General features: G+C 34.8%; 1 protein-coding gene across 1 annotated transcript; it reads left to right on the forward strand.

Moving 5' to 3' along the window:
• CHMP2B (charged multivesicular body protein 2B) lies at window positions 1-27,413 on the forward strand. Its single transcript, XM_036114512.2, has 6 exons — window positions 1-289; window positions 13,584-13,675; window positions 18,119-18,313; window positions 22,217-22,319; window positions 25,453-25,559; window positions 25,740-27,413. The coding sequence occupies exons 1-6, from the start codon at window positions 256-258 to the stop codon at window positions 25,848-25,850; spliced, it is 642 nt and encodes a 213-aa protein (XP_035970405.1). The 5' UTR covers window positions 1-255; the 3' UTR covers window positions 25,851-27,413.
• Window positions 27,414-27,565: the final 152 nt, after the last annotated feature.

Below are 27,565 nucleotides of genomic sequence, written 5' to 3' on the forward strand. Positions count from 1 at the left end.
TGCGCAGGCGCCGCCTAGAAGTGACTTCTCCAAAAAGTGTCTTAGTTCTCGGTCACCTGAGCTCGGGGCGAGTCGGCTGCGGTAGGCTTCGCCGATACCCGCCTTCCGCGGGTCCTGCCTGGAGACCCCGCCCTCTTCTCTGGCCCGTCGCTCCGTCACACCAAACCCTCTAAGGGCCTGTCCTTTCCCTCCTGTCCTTTCTCAGTCGCGGGTCGGACCGGGCCAAGCCGGGCAGCCCAGGCGCGGTCCCTGACCATGGCGTCTCTCTTCAAGAAGAAAACCGTGGATGGTGAGTTCAGGCCGGGCCAAAGGGGCCCAGCTCTGCGTTTCCCTGGCGTGTTTTGGGGGCTTCCGGCCACGATTCTTTCAGCTGTCCCTGGGGGCGGGGCTGGATCGAGTGGCCCCACAGGTGACCGCCCTCGTGCGTCACTTCTCTGCTTCCCCATCTCTGCTGACTCGCCACACCTCAACCTCACCTGAGCAATCTGGCTTCTTCTCTCTGTAACGCACATACACCACCTTTACCGCCCTCCCCCCACCCGCGGTTTTTCCTTTAGCGAGACCTTGAGCATTTCGAGGACAGGATGCGGTTGGCCCTTGAGTGTCATTAGACGGAGATTTGATGAGTTTCTTGTTGGTTTCATCTGTTGGTTTGTTGCTCCTTCAGTTTGGAGCTGTACTACTTAACAGGCGTACAAACAGGAAAACTGTATTCAGCTGGAGGAGGGGATAACAGGCTCCAGTTACAAAATGAACCTAGGTCTGGGTCGGCTTGCCCTTAAGAATATCCCATCAATAGAGATGTGAAACAACTGCTTCTTTACTGACTCCAGGAGAAATATAAAAGAAACCTAAGGGAAGTACCTTGGGTTTAGTTTTCATAATGTATTTTTCCTTCCCTGTGATTATCTTTTGCTATCTAAAGTAAGAGATGTGGTATGTATTGTCTGCATAGAAGTTTACATTTTTAGATACTTGCATTGTTTCAGACATTTAGCTCAATGTCATCTTAAGAGGAAAAAAATGAATGTACAGAAATATACAAGTTGTTGTTTATAAGCAGTTACTGTAATGTATATATAACACTGATTAATTACTTTTTGATATTTACATTGACTGCCACCAGGAATCAAATTCATTCAAGTTATTTAAAAATTGTGTTTCCTATTACATGTTGAGTTTAGGTTGCTGTTGGTTCAACCAAAGAATCAGTTCTTTGTAAGGGTCTAACCCTGCCACAAAAGGAGCCGTGGTAGCTAGACAGTGATTGGTACAAACTGGGTGCTGAGTCCAGACCTGGGGTAACTCCTTCATTCCTTTGTATTGACTGTTCCAGTGCCAGCAACATTATTTTCGGGAGGATAACAAAGACCATCACTTTTACTCTGCCACTCTACCCTTCACTTCAACACATAATGTAATGTTAGTCCTGATTTAGTACACAGCATAATACATTTTTGCCTACGCTGAGTGGGTGAAAAAAATTTTTTTTTCGATTTATGGACTTTTTATTAACTAAATAGTACCATTTACAGTACCTAGAATACCTTTCAAGTTGGTACAGGATATAGGACAATTATGTGAGATGGATTTGTCTAATTTTTAATGTGGCACTTTCTTCACTGTTTCAGTACCAATATTGTGGTTTCCAGTTATTGTATAGTACTTCAGGGGGGAAATGGTTTATTTTTTTGTTTCAGTTTTTTATAGTGACAATTTGCTAAACAGAGGAAAAGAGTTGTACCATTGTTACTGTGATGTTACAAATTATATTTAAAAAAAAATCTTAACATTAAAGTCCAAACAGCTTTAATTGCTTAATATCTGTCAAATATTTTCAAAGACATAAATATCAGTTCTGTATTTTCATCACTGTGCTTCTAGGCACAGTATACTAGGACTATTGTACTTTAAGTATAGAACAGAATAAAAAAAAAAAAGTGAGGATGTGCAGTGAGGGTATTTAACTATATACTCATTTGTAGTTGGGTTAATTCATCCAAGAAATAATGTTTTTTGCTAAATAGATTTATTTGTAAAAAGAAAGTCTTAAGGACTTTAGGAGCTATACTACTGATTTAAAGATCTATGTGTGAAATTTCTGAATGTAAATTTGGCCACCATGTACATTTACCGTAACTAGCAAACTGCATACTTGATGTTTTTTTACATTATTATGTCAATTCAGATCACTTACTGACATTTTAATTACAGATTTGTACTTTCATTATTCTGATAATAGAGCTTTGTTGATGTTTTTACTCCTTGTTTTATTAAAAAGGTGTTTTGTTTAAAAGGTGACAGCATTCTTCTTAGCAGTAATGAGGCTGTATATTATGAAATATAATGTATTTTTATGCTTTTCTCCCAGATCCTCGGACTCGTTGATTATTGATCATAAGATCTTTTGCTGTATGCTGCCTTTATCTGTTTCAGCAGTAATGAAATTCTGATATATAAGGGAAATATGTAACTGCACATAGATCTGGAGAATAATTGAATCTTTTTGTTTCTTTGGATTGGCTGGAAGAGTTGCATACTATATCATTAAAGACTACTGCACTTGTAAATTAAAAAGGGAGACAACAGTACAGCACTTATTACCATTCAGAGTTATGTTTAATTCATTTTTGACACAAAGATGAACAAGCCTCTGCAGTGTATACTTTGTTACAGAAATTAATGAGAATTGTACCTCAATGCCATAGAAGAGAAAGATTCTTTTGAATTTGAAATTACAATTGAGTATTTGGTTTTCCTTTTACTGATTTATAAGGTATACACATATACATAGGGTAATGTGTTTACAGTGGTTTTTTTTTCCCCCTAAGTGGACTAATGGTGACCTGCTTATTGAAACTAATTATGAACCTGTAAATCAGGATGCCATGAGGATTTGTCATAAATGCACAACTAATTATGTCTTTTAAAAAGTGAAATTTTTTAAGCACTATGTAATTGTTGTCTGTTATCCTCAATAAAGGCAAATTTGAGGTCCTACTCTAAGCCAGCACTGTGATAGCATTTTGTATGCAGCATCTTATTTAATTCTCACAAAACTTAGAAGGTAAGTACTATTATCATCCTCACTTCATAGGTGAGGAAATTGAGATACAAAGTACTAAGTAATTTGCCCAAGGTCACACAACTTAGTGGCAAAACCAGGACCTCATCCCTTGAGTATTACCACTGATAATATTTCCTTATTAGAGAGCCTATGACACAGTTTAATTTTGCTATTCTTTCTAGTATATGGAATTCTCAACTTTTGGTAGGTACTATGTAATGGTAACCATTTATCTGTGAACTGGACTCTTTTTCCCTTGGAATCAATGGTAGAACTTTAATTTCATATAGTAGTAGAACTGGGAAGAACCCTCCTTTTCCTGATTCTCTCTTGACCCAGGGTTTCTTAGGAAGTATTGTCCAGTCTCTTTTTGCTCTTCGTGTAAACTTCTTAAAGGAGTAGTGTCATCTCCCATCCCTACCCCTTTATTTCTCAGACAATGCCCCAATTCTATAGCAGTTGCTTTACATCTTAAGCAGAGAGAGCTTGCTAAGATCATCAATGACTCCTAGATTGTCAAAATGGCCATTTTTTAGTGATCACCTCTTGAGCCTATGTTTTGCATTTGATCCTAATAATAATTTCTTTATTGAAATTCTCTTTTGGCTTCCATTAAACTCTTTAATATTTTCCTCAAATTTCTCTAATCACTTTTTTTCTTTCTCCTTTCAGGTTTTTCTTTTCTTTTTTTTCCTTCCTCTTTTCCTCCCTTCTCTTTTCCTTCCTTCCTTTTTTTTAAACCCTGCTCCCTAAATGTTAGTGTTCTTCTTGGTTCCATCTTGGCTGCCACTTTTCTAACTGTACACTCTCTCCCTGCATGATCTTATCCAAAGTCTTGTTACTTTATTACCTAAGTGCTGATGGATCCCAAATTTGTATCTCTAGTTACATTTTTCTGAGTTTCAGACCAGCGATTTGCTGAGTATCTCCACCTAGAGGTCCCAAAGTACCTCAGATTGAAGAGATTCCAAACAGAATTTATCACTATCTCCTTTAAGTCAGTTCCTTTCCTGAGTCTCCTCTTCCAGTATTGGCAGGTCTTGATTTTGCCTCCTACCTTTAATTACCAAGTTTTGCTCCTTTTGCCTCTTAAATATTTGACACATGATTTTCCACTGTGTGCCTGCACTCCTGCTCTAATTCAGATCCCATTTTTCTTGCACTTTATTACATCACCTTTCTGCTTTTCTTTCCTGTAGCTTCATAGCCCTTAAATTGTTCATCTACAAAGTTGCCTTGTGATTTGATCCACCTGAAACCCAAATCAGACTATTCTGCTCCTCAGTGTAAATCCCTTTATTATATCGCTGGTACCGACAGGATCAACGAGAGCTCTTTAATAGGCACATATGGCCCTCCTTGATCTGGTCCTTATCTTTCTTTTCATGTCCCTGACCATTTTACTGTCCAGCGGTATTGTTCTTATATTCATCAGTACTCTTTCTCTCTCTGACATATTTTTGCTCATGATGTCCTTATGCATAGAACCCTCTTTTTCCTTCCTCTGGCTAACCTGCACTAGGTCAGGTGTTTTTCTTCTCTAAGAACTCTTCTCTGATGCCACCTCAAACTGTGTTAAGTATCTCAGTCCCGTATTCTCACTTTTTTAGCCCCCGCTTCCTGACTTGCATTCACTGGAACTAAAGTAGATCCTTGTGCACTTCCAGAGTTAGATTATGTTTATTCAGAGTTTTTCCTACATTTCATTTATGCAAGGTAGCAGAGTCTCTTCAGCACACATGAAAGTATCTCTGCAGCAGTTTATTTCAGACAAAATTTCAAAATGATAGTATTTACTAACCAAAAGTAGTGTTTCCAGGATCCAGAGCTTATTATAGTCTATATCCATATATCATTGCCACCCACCTGCAAGTTTAGACATAATTTGAGGAACTCTACTGATAGAAGAGGAGCAAGCTTCTTGGTTTTTGCGTTATTGGGATTGTATCCATGTATGCTAGTAGTTCAGAGTTCAGAATCTGGAGTTTTGACTAACTTGGGATAAATCTCCTGTGAGAAGGTAGGTTGACACATTTCTGATATCTTAAGAGAGAATAAAATCTACCAACTATATAAACTGAATCCCCTCCAGAACTTTTCTGCTTTCTTCCAAATAAGATAGAACTGTCTGGTGCTACCTATAATAGCTAGATCTTTCCTAGGATGCTTTGTGTTCCCTTAGTGCTTGTTATTCTGAATATTTAAAAACTCAAATTTTACTTGCTGTTTGGCCCCTACATTCTTGGCACACCAAAGAAAAATAATTGAACATGGGATTCAGAAGCACAGTACTCTCTTCTGAGCATTTTTCTGAGTTAAAGTTCTCCATACTTTTTGGTATGAAGACGGATGGATACCATCCATGGGTATTTCTGTAGGAAAATGTCTCCCCTTTGTATTTCTGCATCCCTAGCATGACCCCAAAGACTGGTATTTCTTTTCCTGCTGCTATTTTCTACCTTCAAGTCCCTAAGTCTGTGAAACTTTCCTTTCATAGGATCTTTCCTTCTTGTTCCCTCTCTTATCTAAAGTGAGGAAATGCTCTTTCACAATTTTCTGAACTGAAGCTGTTATTGATGATGGTACCAAAGCTGTGTCTTTGAGGACCAAATGAGACCTAAAGATATACTGACACATAGCCCATATGAAGACCTTCCGTCAGCTCTTGAAAACACTGATATTTTACTAATAATAAATTAATCTGAATGAATTTCTCAGTATTTGAGTGACTTGAGATTTTACTGGGGGGGGAGGGGCAGGAAGCATTCCTTTTATGCTACCATAGGGCTAGACTCCTATTTTCTCTTTAGTATTCCACCTCCTCCTTCCAAGAAAGTCCTGCTGAGTTTTTCAACTTCAACCTAGTTTTTAAATGGATGATTGGCTCCCAGGACCATATGTAGAAAAAAATCTGTTGGCACAATCCTCCACAGTTCTTTCTGTTTCCCATAGTTGTTTTTTGTTCTTATTTTTTCTTTACCATGTATCAAAACTGGTTAATTAAGCTGATGCCATTCCTCCCTGATTTTTTGATATACAGTTTCCAAACCCTGAGAAACAGATTTGCTTGCATATCAAATTCTGATTCCTCCCCCATCCATTCTCTCATTGTCATTTTCCCTCTGCCTCTCAGTAACTTTGGTTCCCAGAGCCAGCATTTTCTAGGAACTGACCTTAAACATTTCTTTCTTATCCCTTAACTTTTGAGTTTGTGCTATTTGCAGTTTTTTTCTCCTCATCTACCCAAGAAGGTGGTACCTCCCTGCATAGCCAGGACTCCTTTCCTCTTTACTGTTTGGTGAGCTCCACCACACCCCCTTCACACAGGTGGTTCTTCTATTCAGTAAGGATCAGGTTGTAGCTAATCCCTGTTATCCTGCCATCACAGGGCTGCAGACCCACTACCTACACTCACAGCTGCTGCAGAGATTGCAGATGAAATCTAAAGGAGAAGCTCCCTGTCTTCTCAGGTCTTGATCTCCAAAGCAAGTTAATAAAAATGGTAAAGCAAGATGTGCTTTGTTTATTCTGTGCTTCTCTTTCAATCCATGTGATCACTAGACTTAAGACAACTGATAGGAAATAAAACTGCATGGATCAAAATGACTTTTTTTTTCTTTAAAGAAATACATTTAAAAGCAGAAGATATGGTATATTAGATTAAAATTTCTGTCTTGACCCTGTAGTAAACATGACCTTATAATAAAGCACAAAACCCAGTATATGGTAGAGTGGATGCTGTCTACTGACCAGTGCCTCCCTGGGCCAATAACCTGAACTACCCTGTAAGCCTGAGACAGGGTATCTCCTTTTCCCCAAACGAAAGGCACTTTAAAGATATTTAAAATATAACTCACAAATTAATGAGTGCCTGTATTTAGAGTTGATAATTACTTTTTGCTTCAATCCTTAAATGTGTAAATTATATGTAAATAAGCAGGGTCTGGAAGGACAGCCATAATTCAAGTTGGGGCCTAGCCTCAAACCCCAGTAGAGAATTCTATCTAGTAAGCTAGGCTGGACCACATGGAGGCCCCTTTTGTATTATTTTTATTTTTTTATTTTTTGACTTTTTTTTTTCCTGTAAGCAGATAGACCTTATTGATTCACAACTAAGGAGAGCAGAATGACCTTTTCTGTCTGTATCTTCTTAAGTCCAAAATTTAAGCCTGATCACTCCAGTGCACACATGTATATTTCATTCAGTAAAAATAACCTGAAAGACTTGAGATAGGCTTTTAATGCCTCCAGTGGAGCTGGCTCGGGTGGCCTTCTCTAGGTGTTGTGCTGGGTTTGGATGAGAAGAGGGTAGTGGTTGGGACGGCCTCCGACCCTTTTTTTACCTCACGGAATGGGAGCAAAGAGAACATACCATAGTCACAGCCATGTACCATTGCCATTTTCACAATGTAAAAGTTCTTTATTACCACCTATTATGAAGTGCTTCACAGCAACCCCACAAGGTAAATGAAGTGCTGGAATATAAAAATTGGGGCATATTCTTTTGCCTAGAGAAGGAAGCAGGGATGGGCAGTAGCCAAGCACTCTATCTCCTAGATGTCAGCAATACCCAGTACATGTTTCTCTCATTGTCTTGACTCAGAATGAAAAAAAGGGGAAAGCAGAAAATTGTAAGGGAAATATCTGGTTATTTCAGTGCTCTATCTTCCACTGTATAAGGAGATCTGTCATAGTTAAGATTCATGGTTAAATTATCAACCATCTTTCTTGGTAACCAATAGAGTTTATTATACATTTCAAAGAAATGTATTAACTATGCCTATAAGTCACATTCTTTTACATTTCAGTATATGTCTGTACTCCCGTAGATCACTGCTAAGTATACTATATTGGGGTAGTAGTTGGCATGAAGTGTGGTGGGAATACAAATAGATAAATAAATAAAATACTTGTGCTCCTTGCTCTTAAAGAGCTTGTAATCTTGGGAGGAAATCAAACCTACCAAAAAATAAATATAATGGAAAATAAACTTGGCCTAAAAACATTAAAAGTGTCTCAGAACCATTCTCCTATTAGCCCCTCTGAATTATCTAGAAGACCAAGTCATTAAATGTGGATTTAATATAGGGATTTTTTTTTTAAAGAGTGATTTGTTTTTTATAGGATATGCCTATCATCTCATATGAAGAAAATGTTTTACTATCTTTTCTTACCATAATATGTTTTAAAGTGTTATGATTATATTTTAGTATGCAACATTAGATGCTCTCAGTTTATAGCTTAGAACTGTTTAAATATTAATAGGTCTATTAACTATGGGGCTATGGAATATGCAGTAGTTAATTTTCTTTCTCTAATATACAGTGATAGTTATGGTACACAGTTACATAAAATTAAGAAAAGGGAAAACTATTTTGATTAAGGTACATGTTCTGGTAAAATTTCATGTCATAATATGTGTTTTCCCATAAAGATGGCTATATCTATTTTCTGCTCTCTGATTCTGTGACATCAACTGCTGTGTCCAAAACGTCAATCAGTCCTAACACTACGTGGAGTTAGCACAGATGCAGGGCTCAGTCCTAGAAGACTGTCCTCATCCTAGATGCCAGTCACAAGTCCCAGTTGGCCACCAGTGCTTCTGACTAACCAGCTGTGAATTCTAGAGTCCCCAAAACTTCCTCCACAGTTTGATAATTTGCTAGAACAACCCCTAGAACTCAGGAAAGTGCTTTACTCAGGAATAGCCAAATGGAAGCAAAGTTGTGGGGGCTGTAAGTGGCCCAGAGCTTTCATGCCCTTTTCAGGCACGCTGCCCTCCCAGCACATCAGTGTGTTCACCATCCCCGAAGTTCTCCTAATCTCTTCTTTATTCAGGAGTTTTTATCAGTCTTCAGTTCCACTCCCTTCTCCTGAGATCAGGGGGTTGGGGCTGAACATCCTACCCTCTATTCAAGCATTTTGTCTTTCTGGTAACCAGTGCCCTCCAGAAACTATCTAGGGGTCCACCTTCTTGAGCTAAAAGATGTTCCTACCACTAAGGAAATTCCAAGGGTTTTAGGAGCTCTGTGCCACGAACTAAAGACAAGGATCAAATACATACTTTTTATTACATATTATACTATTCTAATAATGAATAAGTATATATTGATAGAATTCTAGATCTTAGCAGTCAAGGCTTTCAGCAATTGCTTTGCATCTGTATCGGTTATCTGACCACAATTTAACTTGTCAATATGGTGGCTTCTTTTTCACTTCTGTACTCTGAAGGCTTTAGAAGACCCTCATCATTGAAACAGTAGGGTAAGTGGTCAGTGTTTTTATACCAATTCATTGGTTTTGGCAAGATAGCATGCTAAGTTCAAAAGAAGAAAATTGGGAGTATTGAGGATGAAAAGGCTGATGATTGCTTTTAAATCTAGGGAAACGAGAGCTTTGCTGTTTAGTGTCTACAGATGTCAGAGGAAAGATATTGTGCACTGTGGACTGAATTGTATGCCCATAAAATTCATGTGTTAAAGTCCTCACCTCTAATGTGACTATATTTGGAGATAGGGTATGTAAAGGGTAATTGAGGTTAAATGAGGTTATGAGGGCATAGCCCTAATCCAATAGGAGGGTGACCTTATAAAAGAGGAAGAGGCACCAGGGATGGGCACACTAAGAGAAAAGACTGTATGAGGACATAGCAAGAAGGCAGCCATCTGCAGGCTAAGGAGAGAGGCTTCAGGAAAAATCAAACCTGCCAACACCTTGATCTTGGACTTTCAGGTTCCAGATCTGTGAGAAAATTAGTTTCTATTGTTTAAACTACCCAGTCTATGGTATTTGTTATAGCAGCCCTAGGAAACTAATAAATTGTGACAATAGAATGCCAACCAGTGCTCCATGGAGCATTAGCATCTAAAAAATATTCAGGTTCCAGATCTGTAAGAAAATTAGTTTCTATTGTTTAAACTACCCAGTCTATGGTATTTGTTATAGCAGCCCTAGGAAACTAATAAATTGTGACAATAGAATGCCAACCAGTGCTCCATGGAACATTAGCATCTAAAAAATATTAATAGAGATTTCTTAGAAGGGACCCTTGGCTTAATAAATTTGGGAAATAAAGGATGCTTGGGTGGCTCGGTCAGTTAAGCGTCTGACTCTTGATTTTGGCTCAGGTCATGATCTCAATGTTCTGGGGTCGAGCCCCCCCCCATTTCTCTTATATATATATGATATGGTTTCCTATTTCTATATTTAAGGAACCTATAGAATACATTCCTAGAAAATCCTGAGCATGAGCTGTCCACCAATATAACTTCATTGAGAAACACAGTATGCAAGAGAGGGAAAATAGATGTCTTGTAAAGATAAGCTCTGGCATCTTAACTTTTATTCAGAAAGTCATTGTAGTTGATTAGTTATATTTTATATAATGACTTGAAATGTTTTTCATTCTGTTTTAAATCTTGTATATTTTTACTGATATGGATCTATAGTGATAAGGATTATGTCTCCGATACCTTTATTTCTTGTTTGCCTGAAAGCCTTCATAGCATAATATGGTAGTTAAAATCAGAGGCCCTGGAATCAGACTGCCTGTATATGAATCCTAGCACTCTTTCTTCCTTGGGCAGATTACCTTACCGAATGTCAAATTCCCTGAAATAAGTGAGATAATAGTACTTACGTTTGTGGTTGTTGTGAACCTCTTAGTATGCTGCCTATTCCTCAATATAATTAGTTATCTTTATTCTGAGTAAAGTTATATGTTACACACAGGAATGTGTAGAACATAAGTTGTGATGTTCCATCAGTAAAAGGATAATGGGTGTTCGCTCTGTTGTTTTATTTGAGGTGAAATTCACATAACATTAACCATTTTAAAGTGAACAACAGTTCAGTGGCATTTAGTACTTTCACAATGGTGTATAACCACCACCTCTAGTTCCAAAACATTATCATCATCTCACAATAAAATCCTGTACAAGTGAAACAGTGACTCAGCATTCTCCTCTCTCCCCAACCCCTGGCAACTACCAGTCTGCTTTCTGTCTTTATGAATTTATCTATTCTGATATTTCATATGAACATAATCATAAAATGTGACCATTAATATCTGGCTTCTTTCACTTAGTATAATATGTTTGAGGTTTATTCATGTTGTAGTATGTATTAGTACTTCATTTCTTTTTATACTCCAGTTCACTTATACCTAGAAGTAGAATAGCTGTGTCATGATAATTTTATGTTTATCTTTTTGAGGAACCACCAAATTGTTATCCACAGTGTCTGAACTTCATTTATTTTTATACTCTAGTTCTCTTATACCTAGAAGTAGAATTGCTGTGTCATATGGTAATTTTATGTTTATCTTTTTGAGGAACCACCAAATTGTTACCCATAGCGTGTGGAACAATTTACATTCCTATCAGCAGTACAAAGGGTACCAGTCTTCACATCCTTATTAATACTTGTTATTTTCCATTTTCGTTTTTGATTGTAGCCATTCTGGTGGGTGTGAAGTAGCTCTCATTTTCCTTATGACTAATGATGTTGAGCATCTTCTTTTTGTGTTTATTGGCCATTTCTGTATCTTCTTTGGATAAGTGTCTGTTCAGGTCCTTCAACCATTTTTAATTAGATTGTCTTGTTTTTGAGTTTTAAGAGCTTTTTATATATTCTAGATACTAGACTCTTAACATATATATAGTTTGTATATATTTTCTCCCTTTTTGTGGAATATCTTTCCACTTAATAATGTCCTTTGGTGTAAAGCCTTTAAGTTTCATGAAGTCCAGTTTGTCTACTTTTTCTTTTGTTGCTCATGCTTTTAGAGTCATATCTAAGAATCTATTGCCAAATCCCAGATCATGTGAATTTACTCCTATGTATTCTTCTAAGAATTGTATGATTTCAGTTTTTATATTTGGGTCATTAATCTTTTTTTAGTTAATTTTTTTAAAAAGATCTTATTTGTTTGTTTAGAGCGCATGGGCATGCAGGCAGCGGGAGGGGCAGAAAGAGAGGGAGAGAATCTCAAGCTGACTTCTACTCTGAGCATGGAGTCTGATGCGGGCTCGATCTCATGACCCCGAGATCATGACCTGAGCTGAAATTAAGAGTTGGACCCTAACCGACTGAGCCACCCAAGCACCCCTAGTTAATTTTTATATACACTGTGATGTAGGGGTCCAATTTCATTCTTTTTCATGTGAACAATCCTGTTGTCCCAAGTGCCATTTGATGAAGAGACTATTCTTTCTGTTGTTGTTGTTACTGTTGTTTTTAAATCTACCTCTTGACTAGAAAGGTACTCTAATGAAGTGATTAAGATTACAGATTCAGGAGACAGAACACTTGGATCCAAATCTGGCATTACTGCTTACTACCTTGTGACCTTGGGCAAGTTATTTAAACTTCCTAACACTCAGTTTTCTTTAAATATAAAATAATAGAAAAATCAACTCCATAGCATTATTGTGAATATTGTACAGCACTTAGCAAGATTCCTGATAATAAGAGACCAGTTTTGGCAAGAATTACCATCAATATCTATGATTTTTGAAGAAATTACTGTTAGTAACAACTAACCCAAATTATGGTCCATCAGGCCTAGACTAATACTTTAATTCTTCAAAAGATGGGACTAATGAATCCAAATGAATTCAGTTAGAAAAACATTAAGATTGATTGGAAATTTAATAGTATATCAGGGCAATTATGTATGTTATTTACACCTTAACAACTATCCTTATCATATGGATAAGAAACCTGAAGTTTAGAATATTAACTAATTTTGCCAAGATATCATCAAATAATGATCCAGTAGCAGAGGGAGGATTCAAATCCAGGTCTGCCTCATTGGAAGGTCTGCTGCTTCACTCTGTTATAATGACTTAGTGTAGAAAAAAGGATTTAATAAACACATGATCTGTCTTCCTTCCTGGAATTTCATATAATACTGGAGTAAGAAGAGATGAAAAGTGTGTGTGTGTGTGAGAGTGTGAGAGAGAAAGAGAGAGAGAGAGAGACATATATATGTGCCACATAAAACATTGCATACTATCAGTTCTCTAAGGGAATATTTTATTGTGATTTATATGTACTTTTGGTTAAACCTCCAACTATAGCCTGTCTGCACTTATCTTTTGTAATTCTTTATATAATTAATATTTATAATCCAAGTATTAATATTTGACTAATTTTTTTTTTTTTTTTTAAAGATTTTATTTATTTATTTGACAGAGAGAGACACAGCGAGAGAGGGAACAGAAGCAGGGGGAGCGGGAGAGGGAGAAGCAGGCTTCCCGCGGAGCAGGGAGCCCGATGCGGGGCTCGATCCCAGGACTCTGGGATCATGACCTGAGCCGAAGGCAGACGCTTAACGACTGAGCCACCCAGGCGCCCTTGACTAATTTTTTAGTATATTGAATGAAAAAATTTTAACATCTAGTAAATCAAGGTTTCTTTTTTTTTTATTAAGGTCTCCAAGTCTAATATTTCAAATGGTATTGAAAAAAATTTTGGAATTCATACATTTAGGTTTCTTTTGTGGTTCTCTTAGATGTAATAAAGGAACAGAATCGAGAATTACGAGGTACACAGAGAGCTATAATCAGAGACCGAGCAGCTTTAGAGAAACAAGAAAAACAGCTGGTAAGTAGAACATTAAATTTCAGTTTAACTTTTCAAACAAATTTGGAAATTAGTGTTGGAATAATTAGCTAACTAAGAAAAAGACACATGGCAGGTGGTAAGTGATTTACTAAGAAATGGCATTTAACGTCTTCCTGCATTTTCTGCTTACCTTTGTTTATTGTGTCATTCTGCTGACTTTTATCAGGATTCTGTGTATTCTGCTGATTATAAAATCAAATTATTCTTCAGTTTGTAGAAGTCATGAATGCCTGGGAGGAAATATTACTCAAAACACAGCTACTTCATTCTCAGTTAACAACAAAAATAAAATAGTCCTGAATAATAAGAAAGGGTTACAAGAAATAATTATGTTAACTCATTGGTATCTTACTTGATACTTTAGTGATCATTGTATCTGTGATAATGAATGTACTTTTTAAAAAATAGATTATCTTTCCCATCTTTAAATATTTTTGTTATGTTTTTAAATGTATGTTGCTTAAAATCTTTTAAATGAACAGCATGATTGAGGTATTACTAACATGCAATAAACTACATATTTAAAGCATACAATTTGATATATTTTGGCATATGCATAAACTCATGAAACCTTACTTCCATCAGGGTAATGGACATATCCATCATCCTGAAAAGTTTCCTATTCCCTGCGTAATGTCTTTCACCTATCTTTCCCTGACTCCCTCCTCCCTGGCAAACACTGATCTGTCACTGTAGATTAGTTTACATTTTCAAGACTTTATATAAATGGAATCATATAATATGAACTTTTTTTTTTAAATATGGCTTCCTTCACTCATCATAATTATTTTGAGATTAATCAGTGTTATAAAATCAGTATTAATTTTTTAAATTTACTTCATTGTATGGATGTTTCACAGTTTATTTATCTGTTCACCAGCTAGTGGACATTTAGGTTATTTCCAGGTTTGGGCTATTTTGAATAAAGTTGCTATAAAGATGCAATTGAAGTCTTTGTGTGAACATATTTTCATTTCTCTTGAGTATATTCCTAGGAGTGGGATTGCTGGATCATAGGGTAAATGTATGTTTAACTGTGTAAGAAACTGCTAGACAGTTTTGCACAAAATTGGCTATAATTTTTCTGTTCCACCAGCTATATTTGAAAGTAAAGTTGTTCCACATCCTGGCCAATAGTTGGAGTTGACAGTCTTTTTACTTTTAGTCATTCTAGAGGTGTATAGTGGATTGTCATTTTAAATTATATTTTGCTAATTGCCAGTGATGTTCAGCATCTTTTCATGTGCCTGTTTGCTGTTTACATGTCTTTTTGCCCATTTTTGTCAATGTTTTCTTTTATTTATTTGTATGTTTTTTATATATTTCAAATACAAGTACATTATTAAATATATGTTTTGCAAATATTTTCTCCAGTTATTGGTCTTGTCTTTTATTTTCCTGATAGTGTCATTTGTGGAACAGAAAATTTTTTATTTTAATCAAGTGCAAAAAAGAATCTTAGTTTTAGTTCTTACATTTAGGACTGTGAACCATATTGAATTAAATTTTATTGTGTTATCAGGTGAGGGTAGAGGTTCACTTTTGCATCTGTTGAGATGATGATCATGTAGTTTTTCTTCTTTAGTCTGTTAATGTAGTGAATTACATTTATTGATTTACTAAAGTTGAATCAAGCTTTTGCTCCTGGGATAAGGTCCATTGGTAATGATGTGGTTTTTTTTTTGAAATATTTTTTTCAGTATGCTGAAATTCTGTTAAGAATATTTGCATCCGTGTTTGTGAAAGATAGTGATTTGTAGTTATCTTTTTGTCCAGTGTCTATTTGGTTTTGACATCCGAGTGATGCTGACTTTAAAGCATGAGTTGGTTTCTCTTACTCTTCCTTTACTGGAAGAGTTTGTGTATTTCTTCCTTAAATGTTTGATAGAATTCATTAGTAAAGCCATTGAGAGGGAACTTTTCTTTGTGGATATGTTTTTAAACTACAAGTTCAATTTTTAGAAAAAAAACAGATACAGAATGGATCAGGATATGTCTTTTTAAATGAGCCTTGGTAGTTAACATCTGTCAAGTGATTCGTCCATGTCTACTAAATTTTAAAATGTAATAACTGCAATAGCCAAACTGTGGAAAGAGCCGAGATGCCCTTCAATAGATGAATGGATAAAGAAGATGTGGTCCATATATACAATGGAATATTACTCAGCCATCAGAAAGGATGAATACCCAACTTTTACATCAACATGGATCGGGACTGGAGGAGATTATGCTAAGTGAAATAAGTCAAGCAGAGAAAGTCAATTATCATATGGTTTCACTTATTTGTGTAACATAAGGAATAGCATGGAGGACATTAGGAGAAGGAAGGGAAAAATGGGGAGGGGGAATTGGAGGGAGAGATGAACCATGAGAGACTATGGACTCTGAGAAACAAACTGAGGGTTCTAGAGGGGAGGGGGGAGGGGGGATGGGTTAGCCCGGTGATGGGTATTACGGAGGGCACGTACTGCATGGAGCACTGGGTGTTATATGAAAACAATGGATCATGGATCACCACATCAAAAACTAATGATGTATTGTATGGTGACTAACATAACATAATAAAATTTAAAAAAAAGAAAAAAGGAAAAGAAGATTTCTAAAAAAAAAAAAATGTAATGACCTGTTATTCATAATATTCCCATATTATCCTTTAACATCTTTAGAATATGAAGTGATCCCTCCTTTGCATTCCTAATCTTTGTAATTTGTGTGTTCTCTTTGTCTCTTTTTTTTTTTTCCCCCTTCATCTATCTGGCTAATGGCCTGTCAGTTTGATCCACCTCTTATGAAAAAAGGCTTTGGATTTCATTAATTTTCGATATTTTTTCTTTCCTACTATATAGATTTCTTTTATTGTTTAATATTTTTTCTTGTATTTACTGTTTTACTTACTCTTTTTTCTACTTTCTCAATTTTGAAGCTTGTGAAATATTTATTTTTTTCTAATATAAGTTTTAATGCTATAAATTTCCCTCTAAGAACTGTTCTAACTGTAGCCCACACATTTTGATATGTTGCATTTTCATTTTATTAAGTTCAAAATATTATTTCTCCTGAAATTTTTCCAACCCATGACTTATTTAGAACCATGTTTAATTTCTGCATATTTATGATATACCTTCCTTTTCCTTCCTTACTGATTTCTAGTTTAATTTCATTGCTATTAGGGAACATACTTTGTATGATTTCAGTCCTCTTCAATTATATTGAGTCGTGTTTTCTGAGCAAAATATGATATATTTTGGTGATTTTCTTCTTTTTTAGTGTATATAAAAAACAAGCATTCTGCCATTGGTGATGGCGTTTTTATAAATGTTGGTTAGGTCAAGTGGATGATAGTATTTTTTATAAATCTGTATCATTGCAGATTGTCTACTTCTAACAGTTATAGCAATGTAATCAAGAGAGGAGTGGTTGATATCCCTCATGCTGATTGTGTATTTGTTTCTCCTTTCAGTTCTGTCAGTTGTGCTTCACATATTTTGAAGCACTGTTCTTAGGTGCATGCACGTATAGGATTGTTCTAACATCTTTATATATTGATTCCTTTGTCATTATGAAATGCCCCTTTTTATTTCTGGTAGTATTCCTTGTTCTCAAGTTTTTTTGTTTGTTTATTTTATCTGATGTTAATGTACACCAGATTTTCAGATTTTAGTAAGTAATTATATGGAATACGTTTTCTATCATTTTACTTAGCTTTGTTTTTGTAATTAAAGTTGGTTTCTTGACGTAGCATATAGTAGTGTTTATGTCTTTTACTGAGGTGTTAGGTGAACCTTCTCACTTAATGTAATTGTCTGTATTATTCGCTTTAAATCTACCAATGTGCTCTTTTTGCTCTGTCCCATCAACTCTTTGTCTTTTTTTTTTTTTTTTTCCTTTTTCCTACTGACTTTTAGGTTGAACTTTTTCATTTTCTTTTGGGCTCTTTGTAAATACTATTTTATAGATTTGCTTTGTATTTGTGGATGAAGGTATGAATTCTGTCTTTCCCGTGTAAACCTGTGGAATAAATTGCTCTCTCAAATTAACTTTTTTTCTGTGACTTTATGACTGCCTCTTCCTCTCTTTTTTTTTTAATTTTTTTTTTTTTTTTAAGATTTTATTTATTTGCAAGAGAGAGAATGAGAGACAGAGAGCGTGAGAGGGAGGAGGGTCAGAGGGAGAAGCAGACGCCCCGCTGAGCAGGGAGCCTGATGCGGGACTCGATCCTGGGACTCCAGGATCATGACCTGAGCCGAAGGCAGTCGCTTAACCAACTGAGCCACCTAGGCGCCCACCTGCCTCTTCCTCTCTTTATGATCAGGGAGAAAAGGGTATATGATGTGTGTTTGATTTTTTTTTTTTTTTCTGAAGTTAATCATTAGGGACTACCTCTCAGTGATTTTATTCCCCTCTTTTTATTTCCTTTCTTAGGAATTAGAAATTAAGAAAATGGCTAAGATTGGTAATAAAGAAGCTTGCAGAGTTTTAGCCAAACAGCTTGTACATCTACGGAAACAGAAAACAAGAACTTTTGCTGTAAGTTCAAAAGTCACTTCTATGTCGACACAAACAAAAGTGATGAATTCCCAGATGAAGATGGCGGGAGCAATGTCTACTACAGCAAAAGTAAGTGGGAACCTTTATATCCATACATTTATTGTTTTATCTAAGACATATAAGTGTCAGTATTCAAATCAGATTTAAAAGTAGCTCCTGATGTATATTTGGCACAGAATCTGTGTAATATTTAGTAAAAGGCGTTAATAATACTAGATAATCCAGATAACTACTTCTAGATTTTTTAATTGAAGTATAGTTACCTTACAATATTATAACAGTTTTGGATGTATGTAGATTCTTTATTGATTTACTATAAAATTTCTTGTTTCAGATATTTTGATTTTTTCCAAGGTCATGTGTAGCTTCTAAATTTTTTAAATTGACTTAAAAGTGTTGTTTGCTTTTTTCCCTTAAATTGTCAGAAGATTTTTGGTCTTATTTCATTAAGCTATAAGTTTTAATTACTTCTGAGTAATAATTTGCTCTTGATTCATTTTCATGTATGTGTCAGAAGGACACATGATTTCTGTCAGAAGGATTTATCAGTTAATTTTACCAGGAACTTATGTTTAACTTATGGTCTTTGTATAAAAAAAAAAGTTTTTACTATAGAGTTTATAGGACTGTGAGCTTATTTTAGAGAGAGTGAGCTCGGGGGTGGTGTGGAGGGGAGAGGGAGAAAGAGAATCTTAAGCAGGCTCCACACTTAGCATGGAGCCCAAAGTGGGGCTCAACCTCATGACCCTGAGATCATGACCTGAGCTGAAATCAAGAGTTGACACTTAACCGACTGAGCCACCCAGGCGCCCCTGAGCTTTTTGATTTTTTAATAAATAATGAGTCCCTTGATGTATGTGAAGTACTATAAGGAGTAAGAAGACATCTAAGATGAAGGACCTGCTCTCACAGATTTTATAGGTCAATTGGGGATGGGGTGGGGGTAGAGAGCAGGGAGGTTAAGGTATATCTGACAGGGAAACTACCGACTACATACATCAGTTTGTGCTAAGTTTCAGTGAACTGCACAGATCTTTGAATTGAATGATCTGAAAGACTTTGCAGAAGACCTAGGTCTTAAAAATACCATTAGGTGTTAAATATAAGGAAGGAGGAATATGAATATGAAGACCAAAATAAAAGAAAGCCACAGAGGAGAGAAAGTAGGAGGTTCATATTTAAAAAATGGTATATACAGTTGATTCTCATTATTTGAAGTAGTTAATGTTCTGTTAAGTTGGGAATACTCAGTTAGTGAATATCGAACCATTTCTCCTATGGGAAATATAGGGTTAGCCTTTGGTCACAATGTTTTTGTCAACCAGCTTATACCTAATGTTTTATGTGTTTCTGTTGAAAGACACCATAGTTAATAAATGTTGATTCATTAACATTGAAGTCATGCCTAATCAAAGCTACCATGTATTTTCTCCATGGACACATAGTTTTGTGCACTTAGTACTTTGGTTGGGGCCATTTAAATAATGGCAAAATCACCAACAAAATGTACAAAAATATGGCACTAAGTAGACCACAAATAAGGACACTTGTTTACGGTTTGACAGTTGAGACAGGGAGGCAGAGTGTCACCTTGTTTGACCTCAGCTGGAAACAAGCCTGTTGAGCAACTCACATTTTTTTGCTGTTCTCTGTGTGTCCACAGAGGAACACAAAAGCTCCATGAGTATTGGTTTGAGGTTTACAAATACATTTTAGTGAGTAGGCAGATCCACAAATACGGAATCCGGAAATAATGAGGAGCAACTATAATTGTGTTTTAGATTACAGAGCACATGAAAATAGAATTTATCCATCTTAGCTGCAGTAAGTGCAGTGACACAATATGTTCTTTAAAAAAATAGAGGAAGTTTCAAAAAAAATAGAGGAAGTTTCAATATTAGTTTTGTTCTGTCACGTAACTTATTCTTGATGGACCTTTGTCCTTTTACAGTGAAAAATACATAGTTAAGGACAAAAACTTTTGTTTTTCTTTTTTCTTTCATAAACGGACAGAACTAAACATCTAATTTAGGAAAAGATCATATGTGATGATCACACACTTGAGATGGGTAACCTTTCAATAATGTTAAAGGGAAAACCACTTATTTTGCAATTTTTTTTGCAGGTTGTAGGCTAGGAAAAGGTACCGAATATGGTCCTGCCATATAGAGATATCTGAACTGGAATTTTCACTTAATCTTTTTAGAAATGTATTAATTCAAATATTTGTTTAGACCCTATAGGTAGGAAGTATAACAAATGATGGGGATGAAGTGGAAAGCAAAACCAGGCAAGGGTTTAAACTGTACAGTCTATTTCAGATTTTATTTATTTATTTGAGAGAGAAAGTGGGAAGAGGAGCAGAGGGAGAAGGACAAAGAGACTCCATGCTGAGCTCGGAGCCCAACTCAGGGCTCAATCCCAGGACCCTGATGAGATCATGACCTGACTTGAAATCAAGAGTTGGACGCTTAACCAACTGAACCACCCAGGTGCCCCCATACATGCTTAAAAACAGCCCATTTGAGAGAGAGTTTAGTGCGGTGATTAGGAATATACATTCTGGACTAGATTACTTGAATTTAAATCTCACTTCTGTTCATTAGCTTTGTGACTTTCAGCAAGTTATTTTGCCCTTCTGTGCCTTCATTCTCCATTTTTAATACAGGGAAAATGGTGGCACCTAGCATGTAAGATTTGTCAGGCTTAAATAAATGTCTTTTAACTCTAAATGTTATTATATGTAAAGTGCTTAGAACAGTGTCTGGCACATAGTTAAGACTATATAGGCTTTTACTGCTTTATTATTATCATTATCACCATTGTTATTAGTATTAGTTGCTATAATACTGTAAGTTGCAAGTGAAGTAATATAATTTACAGCAATAAATAGGGAATTTCATCTGTAGTGAGTAGGATTTAACAAGGATATCTATTCTAATCAGGGGTGTCAGGGACGACTTCCCTAGGAAAGTGGTGAAATCTGAAGTGTTGATAATGAAAACAAATGGTGAGGAGCATTCCAGGTGTGAGACAGCGTATGCAAAGGTCCTGTGGCAAGAGAAAGTATGGCACATTTAAGGAAGTGAAAGATCAGTGTGGCTGGAGGGCAATGGTGCTCCATAAGACTAGCTTGTTAGGCAGAGTTCAGTGGTGTTTGGTCTCATAGTGAATTATGGATTTTGGCTTTTAATACTAAGAACAATGGAAAGCCACTTCAGAGGTATGTGTGGGCTGGAGGGGAATGGGGGAAATCCAGTGTTATACTTAAAGGTTACCTTGGCTGTAGCATTGTGTACAGATTACGAAAAGACTGCTTGGTATCTTTGAAACTGATGTGTTTTATATTGTATAGTGTCTGAACTACTGTATATAATACATAAACTTTATATATAATATGTATAAAATATTTTGGCCATGCTAGATAGCATTAATCTCTTTTAATGAAATAACTTGTGAATATAAAATGTAAGAGTTCTTTTCACATATTTTTACAAAACTCGGTGTTCTGTTCATTTCTTTAAACCGTGGTTTAAAATATGTGAATGGATTAAGTGTGTATGCTGTGTATCTTCCTTTTTAATTTAGACATCAAAAGCTTAATGAAAAATTTTATAAAATTTAAATTGTAATTCTTTTCAATTTAGACATTACCTACTTGCCACATAGTAGGCAAATGTAGTTTTCCCATTTGAAATGGATTTTTTGCGGACAATGTTTTTTATTTTTTTTTTTGCCTACTGTTCATATGAGTTTTTTCACCCTGGTCTTTATTATATAAATGTTAAGCAGATGGTTTCCAAGTGAGTATTTCATTTTTTTCTAGACTACTTAACAGTCTTATGTTAGATTATGACAGTATGTATATCTTTAGAAAGCCTGTATCTAATTTGATATGTTCTCTTTGGACTTAATTCATAGTAAAAATGTCACATTTATGTAGCCAACATGAATCTTTTCATATATTTAAAGACAATGCAAGCAGTTAACAAGAAGATGGATCCACAAAAGACATTACAAACAATGCAGAATTTCCAGAAGGAAAACATGAAAATGGAAATGACTGAAGAAATGAGTAAGTTTAATAACTTGTAATGAAATTTACAGTTTTTTTATCTTTGAATCAGCCAAGTTTATTTACTAGCAACCTCATATTCTAATCCATAAAAGCACAAATGTTGAAAAAAGCAGTGGTACAGCACCCTTCTGCATAGATGTCTATATTGTAACTCTAGTGTATTGTTAAATTGGCAAAGTATAAGGCTCAAATCCTATCAAACTTTACTGGAAGGAAAAATATAAAATATGATATGCCATATTTTTATGCTATATTGGCACCAGCGGTTTTGCTTAATTGATGAGGGGACCAAAACCAACTTGTGAATAAAAGAACTCTTCCTGGTATGAATTTGGTAGTTTAAGAGTTGTGTTGATTCTTTTCATACTAGAGAAGATCTCTATTTTTATTAGAGGTAGAGATAATGGGGAGCTCTTTTGTTCTTATTTTTTCCTTCTTCTTCCCTAAGTTATTTAATATTTAGTTTTCTTCTTTTTGACTATAAACTAATTGCATTTTGTAGAGGAAATATGGAGAACACAGAGAAACAAAGTTCATTTAAAAAATCTGTTATCACATCACCCAGATATAGTTACTGATAATGTTATATGCTTCTTTCCTATATTTTCCCATATCTTATAGAAGTTAAATCATATTACATGTGCAGTTTTGAACCTTATCCTGCTTTTAGAAAACATAATAGTATGATATACACATGTACTCATGACCTTAAATCTTCTCTGAAGTCTTTTTTTTAATAGTGTTAATATTGCATAACATCAGTATTCAATAACATCAATCTTAATTTATTGAACCATTCTTACATTGGTCAGTAAGATTGTTTTAAAATTTGTTGTGTATTTGCTAATCCTTTGATAAATGTTTCTATACTATTTTTGACTAAATTTTTAAAATCTCTTTAGAGTATTAACTTTTGTAAGGCTTTTGGTTCATACCAAATTCCTCCCAGAAAGACTATTCCAATCTTTATTTGGTTGCTAATAAATAAGTGACCTTTTACAGCATCCTGGTCAACATTACTTAACCTGGTATGTAAAAACTGACATCATTATTTTGCAAAGGTATTTTCTAATTGTTTTACAACTATGTAGAGATATGCCAGTTTAGTTCTGCTTAGCTGCTAGCATTTTAATTTAATGGCATTTAGTGTATAAACTAGTATCTGATTAAATTATCAGGAATACGAAACTCACCACCTTAAGTATTCAATTTCAAAATATCTATTTTCTATTTTCCTTTTAGGAGTTAATGAAAATGTATATGTATCTTTGATAGTTCAAAAATTCTTTAGCTTTGACTGTGAATCTTTACTTTGAAAAATATGACTTTTTTGAAACATCATTAGTGAATTTTTAATGACTGTGAGAATTGTCATTTATATAATGATCACAGTATCTAACGTGTTTATGTGATTCCCAGTGATGGCACAGGTGTGAGCAGATCTTAGAGGAATTAACTTTTCCATTAAGCTATAATGAAGAGAATCAATAGGCTCATACAACTCATATCTATCATAGTTCTCATTTGTATTTTACTACTTTGCAAATGGGTCTGAAAGAATAGTAATTGTTGGTGATTACTCATTTCTTCTATGACCTAGTAAAGTGCATTAACATTAGTATTTTTATCCAAAGGTAAATTCAAGGTTTAAATGGATATAATCTTTTTCCAGTTGAAATTTATATTGTGCAGTGCTGCTCCAGAATGAACAAGTTCAATTTTGGAAACAGGATCTTTGAGAAATCTGTATTTTATACACACACACACACACACACACACACATTTTATATACACATATATGTATGTAAAACATATATATAAATACAAATATATAAATTATATACATATATATATAAAATATGGTTAATTTTGTTACACTTTTTCTGAAAGCATCCTTCTTTGTTAATCCCTGATTACACCTCTCTATTCTTTCTCATCTATCTCAAATTGTCAAATCATGCTCATAACAACCAGAGATCTTAACCAGTATCAAGCTTTATTAATTATATCAAGGACACAAACAATTAAGATGTACATGTGAAACTGGGAGAGGGCTGGGACATCCCAAATGATTCCCCAGATCTTTTTTCCCCATATCAGACATAAGCTCTTTGACCCAGAATAATAGATACACCTTTTCCATTCATGCCCCTTAAATAATAACACAACAGAAGAACTTACTCTACCTTGAGTGTATTCCTTTTGTCTTCCACCAAGTCTTTGCTCATTCTATTCCCTCTATTTCTGTTTGGTCAAATCCTATGCATCCTTTAAGGACCACCTCACATGTACTTCTTCCCAGTTGGATATAATCTCTTCCCTTTATTATCTTTCTTATTTACTACAATCTGATTGATTGTTAATTTCTTTTCTACTTAAATGTAAACTACCTGAGGTCTTCATTTTTCTCTGTCCATTAATTGTACTTTTACTACATGCTAGGCACTTTGTTTCAGAAATAAACAAGACATAATCCTAATGTGATACCTTCTATATAGAAACTTTTCCATAAATACTTTGGGAAGGGAAGGAAGAGAGGGATATAGCAATAATAATCTTTGCAAGGTTAAATTGGATGTCATTCTGTAGACAAGTTTAATAAAACACTCAACCTTAGACTTTGTTAGAATATTCTGCCTATATGTTGAATGTAAATTTAAGTTGAAAATATAATTATAGGTATAAAAAGAGTAAATTGTCTAATATTTACAGGATATTTGATTCTTGCATATTATTCCATGGTCAGATTTAACAGCTACTAACTAGCTCAGTGAATACAGTTTGTAGAATCATATTTAAAAACTTTAAGCCTTTAGCTGTGAATTTCTTTTGTTGTTGTTTATTAAAGACACATTTTTAAAAATCATAGTAGACTTGTTATATTATATAATTATTATTTATATTAGTTGTGTTGCAATGAAAAGTACTCCAGATTTAGTAACTCAAAAATGTATAAGTGAACTTCACTAACATTTGAAAATGACTTTTGTAGTTTGTTGGTTCAACTAAGTTTGCCCTTGAGTAATATTACAAATATGTACACATAGTTGGGCCACCTTCTAAAAATGTAAATCTAACTTGAAATCTGTTTGATAGTAACTGTAATTTTGTTTCTCCCCTTCCCCCCAAGTCAATGACACACTTGATGATATCTTTGATGGCTCTGATGATGAAGAAGAAAGCCAAGATATTGTGAATCAAGTTCTTGATGAAATCGGAATTGAAATCTCTGGAAAGGTATGAATATGTCTTCTATCCTCTGTTGGAATCGTTTCTACCGCTTTTGTCACTTTAAGTTAGCCTTTGCCCTTAGAGACATCTTTTTATATTTGAATGAAAAACGTCTTTGCAGCATATCCTTTGTGTCCTTGCCCAAATGTTTGATAATGCATTTTTTTTCCTTTTCCTTTAATATAGATGGCCAAAGCTCCATCAGCTGCCCGAAGCTTACCATCTGCCTCTACTTCAAAGGCTACTATCTCTGATGAAGAGATTGAACGGCAACTCAAAGCTTTAGGAGTAGATTAGTCAGAAAAACCATAATATTTTGCTTACTTATAATTATTTAGTATAAACCAGGCACAGTGCAGATTTCCTTTTACAAAAATGAAGACCATGAGCAAACAGTTGTTTCCTAACCCATGACTATTTTGAATCTTTTACCAAAGAATGACAAGGATGCAAAAATGGGAACAGTTTGGATTTTAATTAGAACTATTTAGGAGTGATGATATGTAAAACGTTTGACTTCTTTCCTGCATGACATAGAGAAATTATATTCATTACTTAGTATTTCTGTTCCATCTTTTTACACTGAATACAAAAATCTTGTTAAATGCCGCTAGGCACCAACTAAAGAGACTTGTAAAAATACTAAAAATATATCATTAATTCTGTATCTGTTGCTTGTCCTTTTTTAGCGATATATGGTATGACCATAGGCGGTTCAGCTGCCAAATTATTTTTAAATCATCCAAAAGAAGAGTGCTATTTAAACATCTGTCTTAAAAACTGTCATGAGCTTTTCTTTTCTTTTTTTTCCTTTGGGAGAATATTTCTAGTTGGTAAGTTTATTACCTTTCAAAATGTGCTTGGCACCTGCCTTAAACAGCACAAAAATATTGTGCACATCTTTAAATTATTTTAACTGACAGAAAAGACTTACATTTTAAACCAAAATTAAGGCCTCTTAGAAAAATTATCCCAGCTCTCTTTTGTAAAGCTTATAAAAGTGAATTGAATGTAATTAGCAAAAACGGACACTGAATTAATAGCATTTTATAGTAATAAAACTATTTTGGTCTTTCTTCCAAGAACTGAGAAAATCTTCCCCATATGAGATATAATTTAATCTCTGTTTAATTTTGATCTTCATTAATGTATGTATTGAACCCTCTAAATGGAAGCCATCCTTCTTAATTTAACACTACTATGACAATACTTGACCTAAATTTTAAAATAAAAAATAGCATTTTTTTCTTGGTAAATAAACTACACTTTGTCAGAAATTACTGCCTAAATGTGTATTAATGTATTAGCAGTATTTTTTAAGGTGAAGTTGCTATGGTATTTAATGTATGTATAGGAAGTGAGAAAAAATGAAATGAGATTAGTTAGAGGTAGAATTTAGGATTAGGTTAGTTTAAAAAAGTTATGTTGTAATATATGGGTTCTAGTATATCCCACCATAAAAAACTGTAGAGGAGATCAGATAGGTGTAACCTGGTCAATTTACGAGGATGGACATTTTGGTCTAATATGGACAATGTAAATCCATTTTAGGACTAGTCTACATGTGGCATATGGATTGGTGGGAAGAATGAAAAGTTCCAACTATATCGTTTATAATTCATAAATTATTGTATGCTGTTCAAAGATCAGGTTGCATTATTGATAGTATTAGTTTCCCTGACCATTGATGGGTCAAAACATTTTACTGGATTATGGAATGTTAACCCAGAACTTGTTTTGATTTTTGGATGTACATAATGATGCCAACTAACTTTATTTACTTTCTTGTTTACATGCGGGGGCTTTTGTTTTTAAAAATTATTTTGTTAAAAAAATTCCAATAAAGATTTATTGGTGTTATGCTTTCTTTCCTTATCTTTTACTCTATTTTTGGCTTCTGCTAAAGTTAACATTTTTATGCATATCTGGTAATTTTTCAAAAGAATGATTTTTATCATTTTCCTAGAAAGAAAATTAATTAGGTAACTCTGCTCCTTATGCCTTCTAAGAAT

This window comes from Halichoerus grypus, chromosome 1, assembly GCF_964656455.1.
Source record: "Halichoerus grypus chromosome 1, mHalGry1.hap1.1, whole genome shotgun sequence".
Lineage (NCBI taxonomy): Eukaryota > Metazoa > Chordata > Mammalia > Carnivora > Phocidae > Halichoerus > Halichoerus grypus.

What these genes read in the sequence shown, in the direction of transcription:
- CHMP2B (XM_036114512.2), top strand. Translation starts at nt 256, where the DNA reads ATGGCGTCTCTCTTCAAGAAGAAAACCGTGGATG. An exon ending in AGAAACAAGAAAAACAGCTG is followed by an intron (nt 13,676 to 18,118) that starts GTAAGTAGAACA and finishes TTCCTTTCTTAG; the next exon opens with GAATTAGAAATTAAGAAAAT. An exon ending in GGAAATGACTGAAGAAATGA is followed by an intron (nt 22,320 to 25,452) that starts GTAAGTTTAATA and finishes CTTCCCCCCAAG; the next exon opens with TCAATGACACACTTGATGAT.